This window comes from Hyla sarda, chromosome 5 (genome assembly GCF_029499605.1).
Source record: "Hyla sarda isolate aHylSar1 chromosome 5, aHylSar1.hap1, whole genome shotgun sequence".
NCBI classification, from domain to species: Eukaryota; Metazoa; Chordata; class Amphibia; order Anura; family Hylidae; genus Hyla; species Hyla sarda.
Genome location: NC_079193.1, coordinates 184502701 through 184526007, shown reverse-complemented (window position 1 = coordinate 184526007; position 23307 = coordinate 184502701). Strand labels below are relative to the sequence as shown.

At 41.9% G+C, this 23307-nt stretch overlaps 1 protein-coding gene across 6 annotated transcripts in view; it reads right to left on the bottom strand.

The window, feature by feature from the left end:
* Window positions 1–1600: 1600 nt before the first annotated feature.
* The window catches only part of LOC130273680 (serine-rich adhesin for platelets-like), a 222744-nt gene continuing 201037 nt past the window's right edge, over window positions 1601–23307 (bottom strand). For 2 of the 6 annotated variants that reach the window (XM_056520883.1, XM_056520880.1), the window contains exons 19-20: window positions 13313–13576; window positions 1601–1868 (exon numbers count right to left, since the gene is read on the bottom strand). In XM_056520883.1, the coding sequence (XP_056376858.1) occupies window positions 1783–1868; window positions 13313–13576 (350 nt within the window). In that variant the 3' untranslated portion in view covers window positions 1601–1782. The remainder of the gene's footprint in view (window positions 1869–13312; window positions 13577–23307) is intronic. The other 4 variants (XM_056520885.1, XM_056520886.1, XM_056520882.1 and 1 more) reach the window with 3 other exon arrangements.

The following is a 23307-nucleotide window of genomic DNA, read 5'->3' as shown; positions in this document are numbered from 1 at the left end:
TTCTTGAGGATGTGGGTCTTTGACGCCATCACAATCCTTTCACATGTCAATATTCTTGTTATTCTGCTATTAATGGAATTATTTCTAGGAAAGACCTGGCAATGGGTGATGCTGATGCAGTGGGCATGGTGTGGGAGTTCAAGTATTTGGCCAGGAGTCTTTCAGATATCTCCCCTATTTCTTTAAAGGTATAGGTGATAGATTATGCTGGGGGGGGGGGGGGGTGTCATCCTCCATAGAGACTAAATCCATTCTGTTTACAATTGCTCTCTACCTCGGAGATAAGAACTGCTGCAATTACTGAATTTATTACTTTGAATGATGGCTTGTCTTCAGTTTTGATGGTTTGGAGTTCACTGAAAAAGTGTTTTTGTGGGACCTTTTTTTTTTTTTATTAGGGACATAATCATTCATTGGTCTTCTACTAAGATGCAAAGGGCTAGATTACAGCAAGTTGTTGTGGATGCTGAAAGTATTTATATTCTTTTCCCCACTGATGCTGCAAGAGATGTTTGGGTCTGGGCTGGAACCTGGCATTGACTGTTGAGCACAAAAAATTTTTTTGTCTGACAGAAGACTTTGAAAGTGGGAAGGGTACAGGCAAACAGCTTGCTTCTATTGCTGGGGCCCAGTAGTGGGTGGCCTGTTTTTGTTTTCTCCAAGAGTCTATGGGACAGAAAGTAACAGATGATATTGGTATTCTGCAGGGGATGCCATATTTTTATCAAGACACTTATACCTTTAAAACTTCTTGTTCTTTTGCAGAACTGAAAGGTTTTGTGGATGGTATCCCTCCGCTTGTCTTTGAATCAGCAAGACAAGCTGGTCTTGTCTTTCACTGTGGAGGAGTTGGAGGTGGCACTGAAGGACTTGCAAATGAAAAATCCCCCGTGGGTTTATAAAAGTTTTTAAGGTGTCCTGCTCCCGCAGCTCTTGCTGGTGCTCAGGTCAGCAGCAAGAGCACCCTTCCTCGCTCAATGCTTAAAGCCATAGTAGTGCTCCTTCTAAATCCTGGTAAGGATCCGTTGCATGAAGGGTCTTATAGACAGATTTCTCTGTTATACTTGGATGTTAAGGTATTGGCTCTGGCACTTGAGGGTCTTTTGGTTCAGAGACATTTTACCTATTCATGTCCATGCACTTCTGAGTCTTCTGTGCTTTTTTTCTATTAATGTGATGGTCACATCCATTTCTGCTGATGGATGATCTCTAAATACCTGTTATGGTTATTGCTGACTCAATTTATTGTTCTGAAGCACCTTGTCTATTTTTTTCACTACACATGCCTTTTTAAATAGTATGAAATACATGGTGCACCAAATTTCTTGCTCTTTTTTGGAGGATGGTACTTATGAATTTTTACTGTTGTGCACTTGGGATGGTTTTGTTTGTGGGTAGGGTGGAGGGTGAAAAGGGTGGGTTTTCATGTTTCTCTGATTTTTTGTTTACTTAAAATCATTGAAACCAAATAAAAAGGATGTAATAATAATAATAATATTTAAAAAAAACGAACAAAATCTGGTATGGGTGAAGAGGGTCTTTTGCAGATGTTTCACAGTACTAGAATTTTAAAGGGACCAATTATATGAGGTATCAGAACTTTTACACCGCAGTGCTGTGCTTGTAAAAAAAAAATCACAGTGCTTAAGAATTTCTATTTCACAAGCAAATTAAATACTTAAAATTTTAATAACATTTTATCACATTAATTACATTAAAAAAACAAACATAAGCACAGTGTACAGGTCCTTTATTTTGAAAACTGTGGAAAAGAAAAGGCTTTCACGGAGTATTGTTATGGCTCCCTTCCCTTGTTTTCTCACTTCTATTTTGAATTAAGAGCCGCACCACCTGGTTAATGTCTATTCCTAAAAGAATAAAAAAAAATGCATAAGGTTTAAAAAACAACCACAAAGTATGATGGAGAGTGCAGATAAAATCATGCCACAATGAAAACCATAATTCCTTTATGTCCTTTAAAATCAGCACAAATGGGGAGATTCTATCTTCCTGCAATGATAGCACAGATGATTGCACACCCTATATAACACCCACTACTTCATAGCATCACTTTTTTTTTGTGGTATCTAGGCAAGGGTTTCTTTATTCCCTTTCAATATTTGTAAAAAGAATAATCAGAAGAGATGTCCAAGAGGCCCTACCTATGAAGGTCTATGTGAGATACACCACCTTCCTTCAGGCCCCCCTCAAAGCTATGTATGATGCTGCTTTTGAGGCTAGTTGCCTTCTGTCCACTATTTATGGTGTTAAAGGGGTATTCCAGGCAAAACTTTTTTTATACATATCAACTGGCTCCGGAAAGTTAAACAGATTTGTAAATTACTTCTATTAAAAAATCTTAATCCTTCCAATAGTTATTAGCTTCTGAAGTTTTCTGTCTAACTGCTCAATGATGATGTCACGTCCCAGGAGCTGTGCATGATGGGGAAATATCCCCATAGGAACTGCACAGCTCCCGGGACGTGAGTCATCAGAGAGCAGTTAGACAGAAAACAACAACTCAACTTCAGAAGCTAATAACTATTGGAAGGATTAAGATCTTTTAATAGAAGTAATTTACAAATCTGTTTAACTTTCCGGAGCCAGTTGACATATAAAAAAAAGTTTTGGCCTGGAATACCCCTTTAATATTGTAGTTCTTCTCAAGCCAGACAAAGACCCCCTTGACTGTGCTTCTTATAGGCCCATTTACTTGGTTAATGTGAACTATAAAAGATCCTTACAAAACTGTTAGCTTTAGATTGCACCGGGTTATACTCTCTAATATACATGGGGATCAGACAGGCTTCATGCCTGGTAAATCAACCTCTGAGAACATATGGAGGGTACAGGTCGCAGTCCAAGTAGGAGTGGAGCTGAATAAGGATTTGGCCTTGGCCTCCTTAGATGCAGACAAGGCTTTGATTCTGTAGAACGGGCGTATCTGCGAGAAGTTGTTCGTTTTGGCCCTAAATTCATTAACCCCTTAACGACGCAGGACGTAAATGTACGTCCTGGTGAGGTGGTACTTAACGCACCAGGACGTACATTTACGTCCTAAGCATAACCGAGGGCAGCGGAGCGATGCCCGTGTCATGCGCGGCTGATCCCGGCTGCTGATCGCAGCCAGGGACCCGCCAGCAATGGCCGACGCCCGCGATCTCGCGGGCGTCCGCCATTAACCCCTCAGGTGCCGGGATCAATACAGATCCCGGCATCTGCGGCAGTTCGCCATTTAAATGAACGATCAGATCGCCCGCAGCGCTGCTGCGGGGATCCGATCATTCATAACGCCGCACGGAGGTCCCCTCTCCTTCCTCCGTGCGGCTCCCGGCGTCTCCTGCTCTGGTCTGTGATCGAGCAGACCAGAGCAGGAGATGACCGATAATACTGATCTGTTCTATGTCCTATACATAGAACAGATCAGTATTAGCAATCATGGTATTGCTATGAATAGTCCCCTATGGGGACTATTCAAGTGTAAAAAAAAATGTAAAAGTAAAAGTAAAAAAAAAGTGAAAAATCCCCTCCCCCAATAAAAAAGTAAAACGTCCGTTTTTTCCTATTTTACCCCCAAAAAGCGTAAAAAACATTTTTTATAGACATATTTGGTATCGCCCGCGTGCGTAAATGTCCGAACTATTAAAATAAAATGTTAATGATCCCGTACGGTGAACGGCGTAGTGAACGAAAAAAAATTAAAAAAGTCCAAAATTCCTACTTTTTTAATACATTTTATTTAAAAAAAATTCTAAAAAATGTATTAAGTTTTTTATATGCAAATGTGGTATCAAAAAAAAGTACAGATCATGGTGCAAAAAATGAGCCCCCATACCGCCACTTATACGGAAAAATAAAAAAGTTAGAGGTCATCAAAATAAAGGGATTATAAACGTACTAATTTGGTTAAAAAGTTTGTGATTTTTTTTAAGCGCAACAATAATATAAAAGTATATAATAATGGGTATCATTTTAATCGTATTGACCCTCAGAATAAAGAACACATGTCATTTTTACAATAAATTGTACGGCGTGAAAACAAAACCTTCCAAAATTAGCAAAATTGCATTTTTCGTTTTAATTTCCCCACAAAAATAGTTTTTTGGTTGCGCCATACATTTTATGATATAATGAGTGATGTCATTACAAAGGACAACTGGTCGCGCAAAAAACAAGCCCTCATACTAGTCTGTGGATGAAAATATAAAAGAGTTATGATTTTTTGAAGGCGAGGAGGAAAAAATGAAAACGTAAAAATTAAATTGTCTGAGTCCTTAAGGCCAAAATGGGCTGAGTCCTTAAGGGGTTAAGCACCAAGTCCATTTTGATCTTAAGGACCAGGCCAATTTTATTTTTGCATTTTCGTTTTTTCCTCCTCGTCTTCTAAAAATCTTAACTTTTATATTTTCATGCACAGACCAGTTGTCCTGCGTAATGACATCACTCATTTTACAATAAAATGTATGGCGCAACCAAAAAAAAAAACAAAAACTATTTGTGTGGGGAAATTAAAAAGAAAACCGCAATTTTGCTAATTTTGGAAGGTTTCGTTTTCACGCCGTACAATTTACGGTAAAAATGATATGTGCTCTTTATTCTGTGGGTCAATACGATTAAAATGATACCCATGATTATATACTTTTCTATTTTTGTTGCGCTTAAAAAAAATTGCAAACTTTTTAACCAAATTAGTATGTTTAAAATCCTATTTTAACAACCTATAACTTTTTCATTTTTCCATATAAGCGGTGGTATGAGGGCTAATTTTTTGCGCCATGATCTGTACTTTTTATTGATACCACACTTGTGTATATAAAACTTTCACACATTTTTTTATTTTTGAATAAAATAAGACAAAAAAAGCAGCAGTTTTGCGTTTTTTTTTTTACGTTCATGCTGTTCACCGTACGGGATCAATAACAATATATTTTAATAGTTCACACATTTACGCACGTGGCGATACCAAATATGTGTATATATATATATATATATATATATATATATATATATTTATTTTATTTTTTTTACACTTTATGTGGGTAAAATGAGAAAAAAGGACATTTTACCATTTTATTGGGGGAGGGGATTTTTCTAATTTTTTTAACTTTCATTTTTACACTTAGGGGATTATCAATAGCAATCTTTTGATTGCTAATACTGTTCAGGGCTATGCATAGGGCACAGCACTGATCAGTATTATCAGTGATCTTCTGCTCTGGTCTGCTCGATCTCAGACCAGAGCAGAAGACCCCGGGAGACGGCCGGAGCCAGGTGAGGGAACCTCCAGCCGCCATGCTCGATGATCAGATCACCGCTGCGAGCGATCCGATCATCCATTTAAATTACCGCACTGCCACAGATGCCGTGATCTGTATTGATCACGGCATCTGAGGGGTTAATGGCGGACATCCGTGTGATTGCGGATGTCCACCATTACCCGCAGGTCCCTGGCTGCTGATAGCAGCCGGGACCTGCCGCGCATGACACGAGCACCGATTCGATGCTTGCGGTCATGTCGGAGCGTAAATGTACGCCATGGTGCGTTAAGTACCACGGCACCATGACGTATCTGGAGTGTTCCCCTGCCCAACGCAAATTGATCAGAAGAGAGACCAAAGAGAGGGCATGAGGGGACAAATATAAAATAGATACCCCTTTAACGACAATGAACATAAATGTACGCCATGATGCGTTAAGTACCACTGCACCATGATGTACATTTACGTCCATTGTCGTTAAGGGGTTAAAGGGGTATCTATTTTATATTTGTCCCCTCATGCCCAAGTGATTTTGAATGGTCTCTCTTCTGATCAATTTGCGTTGGGCAGGGGAACACTCCAGGGGTGTCCCCTGTCGCCGCTTCTGTTTACGGTGGTGGTGAAGCCCCTGGCCCTTCTTCTCTGACAGGACCCATCATATCATGGCAACATCGAGAGCGAGAAGGTCATCTCTGCCTTAATGCGGACAACATGGTCCTGTTTATTTTCCAACCCCTTGTAACGCTCCCTTATGCTATTTCTGTTAATGACAGTTTTAGGGACTTGTCGGGTTTACGGATTAGTTGGGTGAAAATCCGCTCATATGCCCCTGTGGACGCAACCTGGACCCTCCATCCTCTGTGGATTATTTGTGATCAATCTATGTGTTTGGAAGAAAAATTCACACGTTTTCTGTAAAACGGGCACAGGATACCTGAGTGACACCACCCTAATGCAGCGTTTTGGCAACCCTCGACAAAGGTTTGCCAAAACGCTGCGTTGGGGTGGTGTCACTCCGTATCCTATGCCCGTTTTACAGCAATGTAGGGCTGAGTATACACCTTTATGCACTATCATATGCACTATGTCTGTTTATATTTACTCACCTGTTGTAATAATATTTACTCTATGTTATGCACAGAGGCACCTTATTTGATATCTAAGTGATACCTGTGGTTTACGGTCATCCCCCTCCTGGGTGGATATTCTCCTATTATAATTATATGTTATATGTAAAGAATTTTTCTACAAATTGTTAAATGACTCCAGTTTTTATTGAGTGCATAGTCTGTCAAGGAGATCATAGAGAGCAGTGCATATGGGGGGGGGGGGGGGGGTTATGTGTGATTTATAAGCATTACATCATTTATATTAAATTTTTTACCCCCAATGATCTGAGATTTAAGTGTAAATAAAAAGCATGTTGAAGTTTGTTTAGCCCCTTTACTCCTTGCCAGTTTTGGCCTTAATGACCAAGGTAAATTTTTAAATCTAACATGTGTTCCCTTATTTGGTAATAACTTTGGAAAGCTTTTACTATGAAAGAGATTCTGAGATTGTTTTTTCGTGACATATTGTACTTAGCATTAGTGATAAATTTTGATTGATAAATTCAGTGGTTTTGTGAAAAAAATGAAACCTTTGCATTTTTCTAGATTTTACATTTTCTGCTTGTATGACAAATAGTCATGCCAAACCAAATTAATAATTAATTCACATCTACAATATGTCTACTATGTTCTCATCATACTTTTACTTTTTTAGAATGTTAGATGGTTTATAAGTTTTTCCTGATTTTCAAGAAAATTACAAAATCTGATTTTTCATGGACCAGTTTAGTTCTGAAGTGGATTTGAGGCCTGTATGTTAGATACCACCATAAATCACCCCATTTTAAAAACTGAACCCTGTAAAGTAGTCAGAATAACAGATTTTCCATTTTAATTCATTTTTCTTTAACACAGTAGGTGTTGACAGAGAAATGCAACTCAAGATCTATTCCCCGAATTCCGACAGATTTAGAAATATCCCATATGTGGCCTTTGTGCGCTACGTCATCTTTTATGAGGAGGTGAGCTACAGACTGGACCATAGGAAATGACTGGATGTTGTATATCTTGATTTTTCCAAAGCATTTGATACGGTGCCACATAAAAGGTTGGTGCATAAAATAAGAAGGATTGGGCTGGGGGGAAAATGTGTGCAAGTGGGTAAGTAACTGGCTCAGTGATAGGAAACAGAGGGTGGTTATTAATAGTACTTATTCTGATTGGGTGACTGTTACTAGTGGGGTACCACACGGGTCAGTCTTGGGTCCTATTCTATTTAATATATTCATTAATGACCTTGTAGAGGGGTTGAATAGTAAAGTAATCTTTGCAGATGATACTAAACTCTGTAAAGTGGTCAACACAATAGAGGACTTTGCACTGTTAAAAATGGATCTGGATAGGTTGGAGGTTTGGGCTGGGAAGTGGCAGATGAGGTTCAACACTGATAAATGTAAGGTGATGCATATGTGGAAGAAAAATCAGGGCTGGGATTATGTATTAAATGGGAGCACACTTGGGATGCCTGACATGGAAAAAGGACTTGGGAGTCTTAGTTAACAGTAAATTTAGGTGTAGTGACCAGTGTCTGGCAGCTTCTGCCAAGGCAAATAAAATCATGGGGTGCATCAATAGGGGCATAGATGCCCACGACAAAAATAATTTTACCGCTGTACAACTCACTAGTCAGACCACACATAGAATACTGTGTACAGTACTGGGCACCAGTGTACAAGAAAGATATAGTGGAGCTTGAGAGGGTTCAAAGACGGGCAACCAGGGTAATACGGGGAATGGAAGGACTACAGTACCCAGGAAGATTATCAGAATTAGGGTTATTTAGTTTAGAAAAAAGAAGGCTTAGGAGACACCTTATAACCATGTATAAATATATCATGGGCAGTACAGAGATCTCTCCCATGATCTATTTATACCCAGGACTGTCTATAACAAGGGGGTATCCTCTGCTTAGAGGAAAGAAGGTTTCTACACCATCACAGATGGGGGATCTTTACTGTAAGAGCAGTGTGACTGTGGAACTCTCTCCCAGAGGAGGTGGTCATGGTGAACTCTGTAAAAGAGTTCAAAATGGGCCTGGATGCATTTTTTGGAGAGTAATATTACAGGTTATGGATACTAGATTAATAGGGACAGAAAGTGGATTCAGGGATTTATTCTGACTGCCATATGTGGAGTTGGGAAGGGATTTTTATCTCTAGTCTGAGGTATTTTTGCCTTCCTTTGGATCAACTCAGCAGGGACTCATTAGGGATATAGGTTGAACTCGATGGACTCTGGTCTTTTTTAAACCTTATGAATTATGTTAGTATGTTATGTGTCCCACACACAGGCCTCAGACAAAGACGTGCTGTGTGGATTGTGGGGCCTCCTTTTAGTTTAGGATATTTTGTTGGTATTATATAAAGTTGCAGAGGTCATGGGGTGCAAAGATATTTTTGGGAGACAAGCTGACTCTTAATTGTTTTTAGGTCGTTTGTCATGCGGTATGACGTTAACTTTACTCTGCAAGTTGATATAATTATGGCAATACCTAATTTATATACTTTTTTTTATATTATAGTACATTTATACCATAAAAACTATATTCAGAAAAAAATAATCATGTTTGTAAGTCGCCATATTCTGTTATGCCTATGTCAGTTTTACACTGAGAGTCATAATATAGCATATCAGACTCTACCTTAGGTAGAGGCTGATCAGCTTCTGTTGTCATGACAATGTATGGAAGTGCTGCGGCCGGCATCCTCCGACGGGGCCCCCTCTCCTCCGATCGCTTCACTGTGTGAAGCAACAGAGGACATGGGGAAGAAGGAAATCCCCGCAAATATCACTCGTATTGGTCAGTCAGTACTGATGGACCAATAAGAGCTATCACTGGTCAGGGACCGCTGTGATTGGTCTCTGTCCGGCTTCAGGGATGTTCGGCTGTGCAGCCAAGCTCAGTAAACTGTCACAGCGCCCGGTGGCGATGTGTCAGGGTAAAATCATCAGGTTCATGTACATGGTGATGCAGCAAGTCAGCCTTCATCACCACGTACATGTACCTGATTTTGCAGAAAAAGGGTTAAAGTTTGCTGAAAAGCCAATGGAATACTCGGAAAATTGTGGTCAGATGAGAAAAAAAATTAACTGTTTGGATACCATAATACACACTATGTCTGGAGGAGAACTGGCACTACATATCACACTAAAAAACACCATACCAACATTGAACAACATGGTGTGGGACTGCTTTTCAGCAAAAACTACTGGCAAACTTCACATATTTGAAGAAAGGATGAATGGGAAAATTCTTAAGACATTCTTAAGAAAAATCTGCTGCCATCTACCAGGAAGATGAAGATGAAACGAGGGTGGGCATTTCAGCAAGACAATGATCCCAAGCAGACAACAAAAAAAAAACTCTTGAGCGGTTTCAAAAACAGAAAAAGCCGCTAAGTAAGTAATCTGACTTAAAAAGTACCTGTCACCAAATAAACTTTTCTAAACTAACTCAGGTTAAGTTCCCTAACTACTCTCAACACTGCTCCCACCCTTAAAAAAAAATTCAGAGCTTTAGAAAGCTCTGTATTATAACTTTATTCTTGCTCACATAGTGCACTCTCTCAATGTTTCAGTGAGGCTCTGTGCATGGTTCAGTGAGGCTCTGTGCATGGTTCAGTGAGGCTCTGTGCATGGTTCAGTGAGGCTCTGTGCATGGTTCAGTGAGGCTCTGTGCATGGTTCAGTGAGGCTCTGTGCATGGTTCAGTGAGGCTCTGTGCATGGTTCAGTGAGGCTCTGTGCATGGTTCAGTGAGGCTCTGTGCATGGTTCAGTGAGGCTCTGTGCATGGTTCAGTGAGGCTCTGTGCATGGTTCAGTGAGGCTCTGTGCATGGTTCAGTGAGGCTCTGTGCATGGTTCAGTGAGGCTCTGTGCATGGTTCAGTGAGGCTCTGTGCATGGTTCAGTGAGGCTCTGTGCATGGTTCAGTGAGGCTCTGTGCATGGTTCAGTGAGGCTCTGTGCATGGTTCAGTGAGGCTCTGTGCATGGTTCAGTGAGGCTCTGTGCATGGTTCAGTGAGGCTCTGTGCATGGTTCAGTGAGGCTCTGTGCATGGTTCAGTGAGGCTCTGTGCATGGTTCAGTGAGGCTCTGTGCATGGTTCAGTGAGGCTCTGTGCATGGTTCAGTGAGGCTCTGTGCATGGTTCAGTGAGGCTCTGTGCATGGTTCAGTGAGGCTCTGTGCATGGTTCAGTGAGGCTCTGTGCATGGTTCAGTGAGGCTCTGTGCATGGTTCAGTGAGGCCCTGTGCATGGTTCAGTGAGGCTCTGTGCATGGTTCAGTGAGGCTCTGTGCATGGTTCAGTGAGGTTCTGTGCATGGTTCAGTGAGGCTCTGTGCATGGTTCAGTGAGGCTCTGTGCATCTTTCAATAAGGCTCTATGCATGGTTCAGTGAGGCTCTGTGCAGCTGTCAATCAAGCTCAGTGTAGAGAAACAATAGCTGAGTTTGGTTTCTTGCCAGGCTGGGAGGAGACCAAACTAACAGTATTAATTGTGGCAGGGAACAGAACAAAGCCACCTAGTGGCCCTTTTTTCTATTACATTTAACAAGGAACACTATATTAAACATTTTATTTGGTGACAGGTACTCTTTAAATATAATTGAAAATCTTTGTAAAGAAGCAAAGATCATGATTCATAGAAGAAACCAACAGAACCTTCAAGATTTAAGATGTTAAGATGTTTGTGGGGAAGAATTGGCCAAAATCACACCAGAGCAATGCATGTGACTATTTTCTCTATACAGGAGGCCTCTTGAAGCTGTCATTACCAACAAAGTACATAGTAAGTGTGTTCAGTACTTTTTTACCTGTGCCATTTTACATTATTATACAGAACTTAATTTCTGAATTTATTTGTTTTGGTCTTTTTGTATGTGTGGATTGCTTAGGTAATTACCAACGTCTGGTGAAAACTTCATGTCGATAGAACCTTTGGAAATCTATTTACTGAGAAAAATGGTGATGTGTTCAATACTTTTTCCCCCCCTGCTGTGTGTGTTACTTCAAACATTCAACACATTATGGCCATGTTTTGACATTTTCCGTGACCTGGTCAAATTAATTAAACTGAATCCTTCTGATTGATTTAAGATTAACGCTTTATACCATATTGTACCTTTCCTAACGCTATTGTATCCTAACTCTGATTTGATCAGTACGAAGAGCCCGACATACCTCTCCCTATACACCCAAGCATTCTGCTAGCATTTCCTACTGCTCTATTACATTGTCTTCCTACCTTTAAGTCTTTTGAAATAATGACCCCTAGATCCCTTTCTTCAGATACTGAGGTTAGGACTTAAATGGGCACTGTCATGAAGTAAAAAAATTGATATGTTGTAGTACTTAAGTACTACAACATACCTCTAATATACTTTAATTAAAAAAAGTGATTTTAAACAAGTTTAAAATCACTTTTAAATTCGGCCACTAGGGGTCGCCCTCCTAGTGGCCGAATGCATTCAGCAGTGACGTCACCACTGAATTTCGACTCATTTCAGCCACTGCTGTGCTCGCTCCCACCTGTCAATCAAACAGGTGAGAGCAAGCACGCTGATAGCTGGGGCTGCGCGCATTGGGAAAAGGGGGGTGATTCAAACTTTTATTAGGGAAGGGGTTAAATCGTATTTATTAACTTAATTTTTCTTAACATTTTTTAGTCCTCATAGGGGACTATTACATGTAATCTTCTAATTGCATACACTGTTCAATGCTATGCCATAGTCTGAGACTTCTCATTTTTGCTATTGTAAAATGAGGTTCTCCCCAAAACGCGTCTGAATACTACTGACTATCCAGCAATCTTCTTTGCCATTCGTATCCTTGACAAGGACCTAACCTTCATTCTCAAGCGCTGGAGTACCCTACCTAGCGGACCACCATCCACCGAGCAACAGCCACAGCACGAGGCCGCAGTGAGTGCTCTGCATATCCCCACTCCCGCGATCCCATATCCTCGCTGCCAGCAACTCACCCATCCATGGCCAAACGCAGCTCCGAGCCATCTGTCTAACAGACCTACAAGCCAAGACATCTCCACCACAGACGGGATAAACTCTCAAAGAAGATTGCAGGTATTTTCCATCAGGCCAGTGCGCTGTGAGCACCAGCACCCGTGCTAACCTGCACACCGCTATTCTACTAATACAATAGACTATAACAGACTATAACTGTGTCACCCACAAACTGTATTTTTCCAGCGCTGCAACTATTTTTATTTTATTATGTATTTTTTTAATTATTTATTTCCCATTGCATTTAATATCCTTGTTAAGACTGGTAACCATTATTTATGCCATAATATGATAAACTGCTTTTAACATAACATATAGTATACCAACTACTGTCTCTGTAGCAAGGGCCCTGCTCAGAGACTTGATCCTATGTTAAACTACTTAATAAAGTATAATATATTTTGATACCAGCCACACTTCTAATCTTATTATTCACCATTATTTGCGCACAAAATAGAAATGTGCCTAGAGGTCTGAATTTTACAATTTTTCACCATTAGCTTTTTGGCACTACGGGTAAAGTGCATCTCAGTACCTCGGGCCAGTTAATTATACAAATATACACTTATAGTGTGAAGCTCCTTTATCTATTTTCTGAAATAAAAGAAACAGCACAACAATAGGAGTTCTAAGAATAAAAATGCTCAAGAATGGGTACATTATGGGGAATTTGAGTATTTACTAGGGATCGACCGATATCGTTTTTTTTAGGGCCGATACCGATAATCGGTGGAGGTTAGGGCAGATAGCCGATAATTTATACCGATATTCCGGTATAAGTTATCGGCTATTTATCCCCCCGCGACACCGCTGCAGATCATTGATCCTTTGGATAGGGGATAAGATGTCTCAGGGCCGGAGTACCCCTTTAATGAACCTGAATAAAATGTAAAAATTATGAACTTAGCAATTATATGAAAATAATTTTACCTTTAAGAATTGGTTTTGTATCAGCAAATTTAGCAACCTCTGATATCAATTCTGAAATATGCATGTTCTTTTTTCCCCCAAATGTGATACCACAGGAATCATGTGTGTTGCTTGAAGATCGAGGGCAATTCAAATTATCAGTTCTTGATTTCTCCAAAGCAGGAACAAGTTTGTTCTTATTTTTAGTTAAGGATGAATCTAAATACATAGACTGCGGTTGATCTCTGCCCAACTCAAAAGAGTGATCCATGGTCTTTTTAACGCCTTGTAAAACACAAAAATACATTGATTATTATCCAGAACTAACTTGTGTAACTTAAATGTTTGCTCAAAGTTAAACTCTACTGTTGTGGTACATAAATTAAAAACGGCATTATTACACTTTTTTTTCTTTTAGGTATATTAAATTGGTCTTTCCGGTATTTCTGACAAAAAGAATAGCATAGATTGCAACTTTATTGTTGCTATTAACAATACTGGAACCATAATAAAAAAACACATTACCATTTTTCTTACTAAAAGTAGATATTGACATGAAATTTCCAGATGTTGGTAACAACTCAAGTAATCCATACAAAGAAACCCAAACAAATAAGCTCAGAAATAAGGTTGTGTGTAATAATGTTACATGACACAGTAAAAAAAAAAAAAAAGCATTGAACAGATGAAGAAAGCGAGGTGCAAAAAGGCACAGAAAGCCAAGACAACAGCTGAAATCTATCAGCAATTAAAAAGCAATCCAGTCACTTATCAGTGCAAATTAAAGGGGTACTCCAGTGGAAAACTTTTTTTTAACCCCTTAAGGACCAAGCCCATTTTGACCTTAAGGACCATGCCAATTTTATTTTTGCGTTTTTGTTTTTCCTCCTCATCTCCTAAAATCCATAACTCTTATATTTTCATTCACAGACCTATATGAGGACTTGATTTTTGCGTGACCAATTGTACTTTATAATGACACTTCACATTTTACCATAAAATATATGGAGAACCCAAAAAATTATTTTGTTAGTGAGAAATTTAAATGAAAACTACAATTTTGCTAATTTTGGAGGGTTTCGTTTTCACACTGTACACGTTACGGTAACAATTACATGTTTTCTTTATTCTGTGGGTCAATGCGATTAAAATGCTACCCATCTTTACATACTTTATTATTGTACTGCTTTTAAAAAATATAAAATTTTGTACAAAATCAGTATGTTTAAAAGTGCCCTATTTTGACCACCTATAACTTTTTAATTTTTCCGTGTACGAGGCTCATTTTTTGCGCCGTGATCTGTACTTTTATAGATACCACATTTGCGCATATGACATTTTTAAATCACTTTTTATAAAATGTGACAAAAAAAAGCAACAATTTTGGACTTTTTATTATGTATCATTCACCGTACGGGATCATTAACATTATATTTTGATAGTTTGGACATTTGCGCACGTGGAAATACCAAATATTTTTATTACTTTTGTTTCGCTTTTTGGGGGTTAAATGCGAAAAAGGGACAATTTACATTTTCATTGAGGGAAGGGATCTTTTTAACAACTTTTTTTTTTTTTTTTTTACACTTATGTCCCCATTGGGGACTATCTATAGCAATCATTTGATTGCTAATACTGTTTAGTATTATGCATAGGGTATAGCAATGATCAGTGTTATCGGCAATCTTCTGCTCTGGTCGATCTCAGACCAGAAGATCCCTGGAGACGGCCAGAGGTAGGTGAGGGGACCTCCGGCCGCCATTTTAGATGATCGGATCCTTGCGGCAGCGCCGCAGGTGATCTGATTATCCATTTAAACATGTCCATTGCCACAGATGCTGTGATCTGTAGTCATCACGGCATCTGAGGGGTTAATGGCGGACATCAGCGCAATCGCTGATGTCGGCCATTACCGGCGGTTTCTCGGGACCTGCAGTGCATGACGCGATCACTGCTCCGATGCTCGCGGTCATGTGCAGGACATAAATGTATGTCCAGGAGCGCGAAGTACCTCCGCACCAGGACGTATTTACGTCCGTGGTCATGAAGGGGTCAAATCAACTGGTGCCAAAAAGTTATACAGATTGGTAAATTACTTCTGTTTAAAGGGGTACTCCGCCCCTAGACATCTTCTCCCCATCCATAGACTTGCATTGAGGGGTGGGGTGTGGGTCGTGATGTCACGATCTTCCGTCCCGGTGGTCGAGATGGACTCAGCCTGAGGACCTCCAGCGGTTCAGAAAGCCACTACAGGTGGGTGCTGCATGGTAGATCCAGGGGGTCCCCAGCAGCGGGACCCCTTCGATCTGACATCTTATCCCCTATCCTTTGGATAGGTGATAAGATGTCTAGGGGCGGAGTACCCCTTTAAAAATCTAAATCCTTTCAGTACTTATCAGCTGCTGTATGCTACAGAAGAAGTTGTATAGTTCTTTTCTGTCTGACCACAGTGTTTTCACAGAGGTGTCAGCAGAGAGCACTGTGGCCAGACAGAAAAGAACTATACAACTTCCTCTGTAGTATACAGCAGCTGATAAGTCATATCGGGTCGGTCCCGGCAGCTGACTATAGCTGGGACCCGTGGTTTATACCGGACATCACGATATCGATCGTGGTGATGCCTGGTATTAACCCTTCAGACGCGGCAATCAAAGTTGATCGCCGTGTCTGAAATAGAAAAAAAGCATTCCCGGCAGCTCAGTCTGGCTGATCGGGACCATCGCGGTAAAACCGCGGTGTCCTGATCAGCTGTACGGACACAGGGAGGGTCCCTACCTGCCTCCTCATTGTCCGATCGCCAAATGACTGCTCTGTGACTGAGATCCAGGCAGGAGCAGTCGTGTGGTGAAAACATGGCATAGCATTGATCAGTGCTGGCAATCAGTGTAATGCAGGTTATAGTCCCCTGTAGGGGCTATAACATTGCCAAACAAAATTTTTTTTTAAAAGTGAATAAAGATGATTTGACCCCTTCCCTAATAAAGTGTGAATCACCCATCTTTTTCCATTTAAAAAAAAAAAAAACTTGTGCAAATAAATATAAACATATGTGGTATCGCCGCGTGCGTAAAGGTCCAAACTATAAAAATATATCATTAATTAATGATAGCCCAAAATAGCGTATTTTTGGTCACTTTTTTTTACCATATAAAAATAAATAAAAATCAATGAAAAAGTCTGATCAAAACAAAAATGGTACCAATAAAAACTTCAGATCATGGCACAAAAAATGAGCCCTCATACTGCCCCGTATGTGGAAAAATAAAAGTTATAGGGGTCAGGGGAGGGCATTTTTAAATGTATTAATTTTGGTGCATGTAGTTATGATTTTTTCCAGAAGTACGACAAAATCAAACTTATATACCGTATTTTTCGCCATATAAGACGCACTTTTTCTTCCCCAAAACGGGGGGGGGGTAGTTGGTGCGTGTTATACGGCGAATATACGCCCGAGGCCGCTGCGGGCGAGAGCGGGAAGTCAGCGGTAAGTACAGAGGCTGCGGCGGTGCGGTACAGCACTGACTACCCGCTCCCCGCCCGCAGCAGCCTCATGACCGCCGGTGAATTTTTCACCTCACACCGGCTAGGTTTATTGCCCTACGCCTGGAACATACAGTTCCGGGCGCCGGGTAAGTGAATTACTAATAACTGTATACTAAAAACCAGGGTGCCTCCAGCTGTTGTGAAACTACAACTCCCAGCATGCCCGGACCGGTAAAGGCTGTCTGGGCATGCTGGTAGTTGTAGTTTCACAACAGCTGGAGGCACCCTGGTTTTTAGTATACATGAATTCGTTTTTTTTTACCTGCTCTGGCTGGCCCCCGCCTGCAGCCACACACAGGAGCCGGCCCGGGCAGATAATCATAGGTTTTCCTATGCCGGACATCCCTGTGTCCCGTAAAATCTTTTCGGGACATAAGGATGTCCGCGGGTCCCGGCCGATGCGCGTCCTCCTCCGGTCCTCCTGTGGTCTTCCTGCGATCCTCCGCCTCTCTATGGTTGTACGCACAGGACCTCAGTGACGTCCCGTGAGTACAACCATAGAGGCTCAGGAGGACCGGAGGAAGACGCGCGCTGGCTGGGGCCTGGTGGGGGCCATAGCAGTAGATTGTGACACCGGGCCAGAGGAGCGGTGACCGGAACACTGTGGCGGCAGCACACAGACATACAGCCTCCAGCCGTACACTGTATATGGCTGGAAGCTGTATGTCTGTGGGGGGAGCTGCCTACCATTGTGGGGGAACTATATTTTAATCGAATGGACCTACAGAATAAAGAGAAGGTGTCATTTTTACCAAAAAATGCACTGCGTAGAAACGCATTGTCGCACAATGATTTTTTTCGGTTTCGCCGTAGATTTTTGGGTAAAATGACTGATGTCATTACAAAGCAGAATAGGTGGCGCCATCATATACGTCTGTACGTGCAAAATTGAAAGCGTTATGATTTTTAGAAGGTGATGAGGAAAAAACGAAAAATACAAATACGGAAAAACCCTGCGACCTTAAGGGGTTAAAAATCTTAATTCTTCCAGGACTTATCAGCTGCTGAATACTACAGAGGAAGTTGTATAGTTATTTTCTGTCTGACCAAAGTGCTCTCTGCTGACTCCTCTGTGAAAGCACTGTGGTTAAACAGAAAAGAACAATACAACTTCCTCTGTAGCATACAGCAGCTGATAAGTGCTGGAAAGATTAAGATTTTTAAATAGAAATAATTTACAAATCTGTTTAAAGGGGTACTCTGGCGCTAAGACATCATATCCCCTATCCAAAGGATAGGGGATAAGATGCCTGATCGCGGGGATCCCGCCGCTGGGGACCCCCTTGATCTTCCACGCCACACCCCGTTAGAATCAGCCCCCGGAGCGTGCTCGCTCCGGGTCCGATTACTGGCGATCACGGGAACGGAGCAGTGACATCACGGCTACGCCCCGTGTGACGTCACGCTCCGCCCCTAACTGCAAGCCTATGTAGGGGGCGATTTGCACCGATTCCGCATCATACGGGTCTATGGTGACCTGGTGACCCGGAAAATAAGGGGGATCGGGGTTGTCCAAGACACCCACGATCTCCCTGAAGGGATAGGAGTGAGGTGGCAGGGTCGCCACCCCTCCTATCCCTGCTATTGGTCGTCTAGAAGCGATGACCAATAGAAGATCGGGGGGTTTAACTTTCGGTTTCCCCGTTCTGCCCACCCACAATAGGCGGGGCAGAAAGTTCCCACATGTTTTGTATTATTAAGATACTGTGCTCATTTTCCCTGCATACTATGTATTCCATGTATTGACCTCCATCCTGCCGTCTCCAATCTTCTGCAGTTGTGACTCTAGTGCCGTATTTTATTCTTTCCATTTTTAAATGTATGTCATATATTTTTTGCATATATGCTAATAAATTGAATTTATATATTTAACACAGTCTGGTTCTATTTTGTTGGTGGTTATATGTAATGTGGACCAGCTGTGGCTGTTAGCCATTTTCTGGTTTCTTTTGGCATAAGTGTTTTTACTTTTGGAAGACACCAGAGGGCTTCAAAGTTCAGCAGCAATTTTACAATTTTTCACAAAATTTTCAAACTCGCTATTTTTCATGGACCAGTTTAGGTTTGAAGTAGATTTGAAGGGTCTTCCTATTAGAAATACCCCATAAATGAGCCCATTATAAAAATTGCACCCCCAAAGTATTCAAAATGACATTCAGTAAGTGTTTTAACCCTTTAGGTGTTTCACAGGAAAAGCAGCAAAGTGAAGGAGAAAATTCAAAATCTTCATTTTTACACTTGCATGTTCTTGTAGACCCAATTTTTTAATTTTTACAAGGGGTACAAGGATAAAATTTATACTTGAATTTGTAGCCAAATTTCTCTCGAGTAAGCACATACCCTCTATGTCTATGTAAATTGTTCGGCGGGCGCAGTAGAGGGCTCAGAAGCGACAAGAGGATTTTGGGGGGTACGTTTTTCTGAAATGGTTTTTGGGGGGCATGTTGCATTTAGGAAGCCCCTATGGTGCCAAAACAGCAAAAAAAAAAAAAAACACATGGCATACCATTTTGGAAACTAGACCCCTTGAGGAACGTAACAAGGGATAAAGTGAACCTTAATACCTCACAGGTGTTTCACGACTTTTGCATATGTAAAAAAAATTTTTTATTTTTTTTACCAAAAATGCTTGGTTTAGCAAAAATTTTACATTTTAAAAAAAGGTAATAGCAGAAAATACCCCCCAAAATTTGAAGCCCAATTTCTTCCGATTCAGAAAACACCCCATATCGGGATGAAAAGTGCTCTGCTGGTGCACTACAGTTCACATTTGGAGTCACATTTGGCTTTTTGGAAGCAAATTTTGCTCTGGGGGCATGCCGCATTTAGGAAGGCCCTATGGTGCCAGGACAGCAAAAAAAAAAAAAAAAACACATGGCATACAATTTTGGAAACTAGATCCCTTGAGGAACGTAACAAGGAATAAAGTGAACCTTAATACCCCACAGGTGTTTCACGACCATATGTAAATTTTTTTTACACTAAAATGCTCGTTTTCCCCCAAATTTTACATTTTTTACAAGGGATAATAGCAGAAAATACCCCCCAAAATTTGTAACCCCATCTCTTCTGAGTATGGAAATACCCCATAAGTGGACGTGAAGTGCACTGGGGGAACTACAATGCTCAGAAGAGAAGGAGCATCATTGAGCTTTTGGAGAGAGAATTTGGCCATGTGCATTTACAAAGCCCCCCCGTGGTGCCAGAACAGTGGACCCCCCCACATGTGACCCCATTTTTAAAACTACACCCCTCACGGAATGTAATAAGGGGTGCAGTGAGAATTTACACCCCACTGGCATTTGACGGATCTTTGGAACAGTGGGCTGTGCAAATTAAACATTTTATTTTTCAATTTCACGACCCGTTTCAAAGATCTCTCAGACACCTGTGGGTTGTAAATGCTCACTATACCCCTTGTTACATTCTGTGAGGGGTGTAGTTTCCAAAATGGGGTCACATGTGGGTATTTATTGTTTTGCGCTTATGTCAGAACCGCTGTAAAATCAGCCACCCCTGTGCAAATCACCAATTTAGACCTCAAATGTACATGGTGCACTCTCCCTTCTGAGCCTTGCTGTGCGCCCGCAGAGCACTTTGCGCCAACATATGGGGTATCTTCGTACTCAGGAAAAATTGCGTTACAAATTTTGGGGGCTTTTTTTCTTTTACCGCTTGTGAAATTTAAAAGTATGGGGCAACACCAGCATGTTAGTGTACAAAAATGTTTTTTTTTTATACTAACATGCTGGTGTAGACCCCAACTTTACCTTTTCATAAGGGCTAAAAGGAGAAAAAAAAACAAAATTTGTTAGGCAATTTCTCCCGAGTACGGCGATACCCCATATGTGGCCCTAAACTGTTGCCTTGAAATACGACAGGGCTCCAAAGTGAGAGCGCCATGCGCATTTGAGGACTGAATTAGGGATTTGCATAGGGGTGGACATAGGGGTATTCTATGCCAGTGATTCCCAAATAGGGTGCCTCCAGCTGTTGCAAAACTCCCAGCATGCTTGGACAGTCAATGGCTGTCCGGAAATGCTGGGAGTTTTTGTTTTGCAACAGCTGGAGGCTCCGTTTTGGAAACACTGCCGTAGGATACATTTTTATTGGGGGGGGGGGGGGGGGGGGGGGGGGCAGTGTATGTGTGTATATGTAGTGCTTAACTCTTTATTTTGTGTTCGTGTAGCGTAGTGTAGTGTTGTTAGGCTACATTCACACTGTCGGCGGATTACACTGAGTCTCCCGCTAGGAGTTTGAGCTGCGGCAAAAAATTTGCCGCAGCTCAAGCTTGAAGCGGGGAACTCACTGTAATCCGCCGCCACTGTGAATGTAACCTGTGCATTCACATGGGAGGGGGGGGGGGGGGGGGGGGGGGCAAAACTACAACTTGTAGTTGTAGTTTTGCAACAGCTGGAGGCACGCTGGTTTGAAAATACTGAGTTAGGTAATAGAACCTATTACCTAACTCAGTATTTCCCAAACAGTGTGCCTCCAGCTGTTGCAGAACTACAACTCTCAGCATGTACTGATTGCCAAAGGGAATGCTGGGAGATGTAGTTATGCAACAGCTGGAGGCACGCAAGTACAACTCCCAGCATGCCGAGACAGCCTTTTGCTGTTCCTGAATGCTGGGACTTGTAGTTTTGCAAGATTTAGAGGGGTTCAGGTTGGAGATCACTGACAGTGGTCCCTAAACTGTAGCCCTCCAGATGTTGCAAAACTGCAAATCTCAGCATGCTAAGACAGCAAACTGCTGTCTGGGCATGCTGGGAGTTGTAGTTTTGTAACATCTGGAGGGCTACAGTTTAGAGACCGCTGTCAGTGATCTCCAGCCTGAACCCCTCTAAATCTTGCAAAACTACAACTCCCAGCATGCCAACACAGCAAACAGCTGTCAAGGCATGGTGGGAGTTGTAGTTTTGCAACATCTGGAGGGCTACAGTTTAGAGACCACTCTCCAAACTGTCGCCCTGCAGATGTTGCTAGGCAACAGACTCCCGGACACGCCGCCGCCATACTCACCTCCACCGCCGCCATGGTCACAGCCGCCGCCGTCATCTGGAGCTCCGCCGCCGGGTAAGTGACCGCCGCCGTCGCTACTACACGGTTCCCCCCGCTGTGCCCGGACACCGATGGGTGGGCATAGCGAGGGGAACCGAACTTTAACCCCCCCGCCCCCAGTCTGCTATTGGTCGGCCGCTCCGCCGATCAATAGCAGGGATAGGAGGGGGTGGCACCCCTGCCACCTCACTCCTATCTCTTCACGGGGATCGAGGGTGTCTTGGACACCCCCGATCCCCCTTATTTTATCGCGGCGCCGCCGTTCGTGGGCAGGGGGAGGGCGCTTCCCCTGCAAACACCATATATGCCGTGATCAGAGCTGATCACGACATCTATGGGGTTAATGCTGCCGGGACCGGCGCAATCGCGGCCCCAGCAGCTGCGGTGGGACTCCGGCTGTGATTGACAGCTGAGTCCCGCCGGCGATCTCCTGCGCTACCCGCGGCAGAGCAGGAGATCGCTTGGATGTATGCATACGTCCATTTGCGCGAACATGTAGTTCGCCTGGACGTATGCATACGTCCAATAGCGGGAAGGGGTTAACCCTTTAGACGCGGCGTTCAAAGTTGAACGCCGCGTTTAAAATGAAAGTGAAACCATGCTGGTTAGCTCAGGGAGCTGTTCGGGATAGCGGCGGCGAAATCACGGCATATCTGAACAGCTTACATGACAGCTGGAGGATCCCTACCTGCATCCTCGCTGTCCGATCGCCGAATGACTGCTCAGTGCCTGAGATCTAGGCATGAGCAGTCAAGCGGCAGAATCATCAATCACTGGTTTCTTATGAGAAACCAGTGATCAATGTAAAATAGTGTGTGCAGTGTTATAGGTCCCTATGAGAGCTAGAACACTGAAAAAAAAAAAAAAGTGAAAAAAAAAAAGTGAATAAAGATCATTTAACCCCTCCCCTATTAAAAGTTTGAATCACCCCCCTTTTCCCATAAAAAAAAAAAGTGTAAATAAAAATATACATATGTGGCATCGCCGCGTACGGAAATGTCCGAATTATAAAAAATATATCGTTAATTAAACCGCACGGTCAATGGCGTAAGTGCAAAGAAATTCCATAGTCCAAAATAGTGCATTTTTGGTCACTTTTTATATCAATAAGTCCTATCAATGCAAAAATGGTACCGCTAAAAACTTCAGATCACGTCGCAAAAAATGAGCCCTCATACGCGGAAAAATAAAAAAGTTATAGGGGTCAGAAGATGACAATTTTAAACGTATACATTTTCCTGCATGTAGTTATGATTTTTTCCAGAAGTACTACAAAATCAAACCTATATAAGTAGGGCATCATTTTAACGGTATGACCCTACAGAATAAAGAGAAGGTGTAATTTTTACCGAAAAATATACTGTGTAGAAACGGAAGCCCCCAAAAGTTAAAAATTTTGTCTCATATTC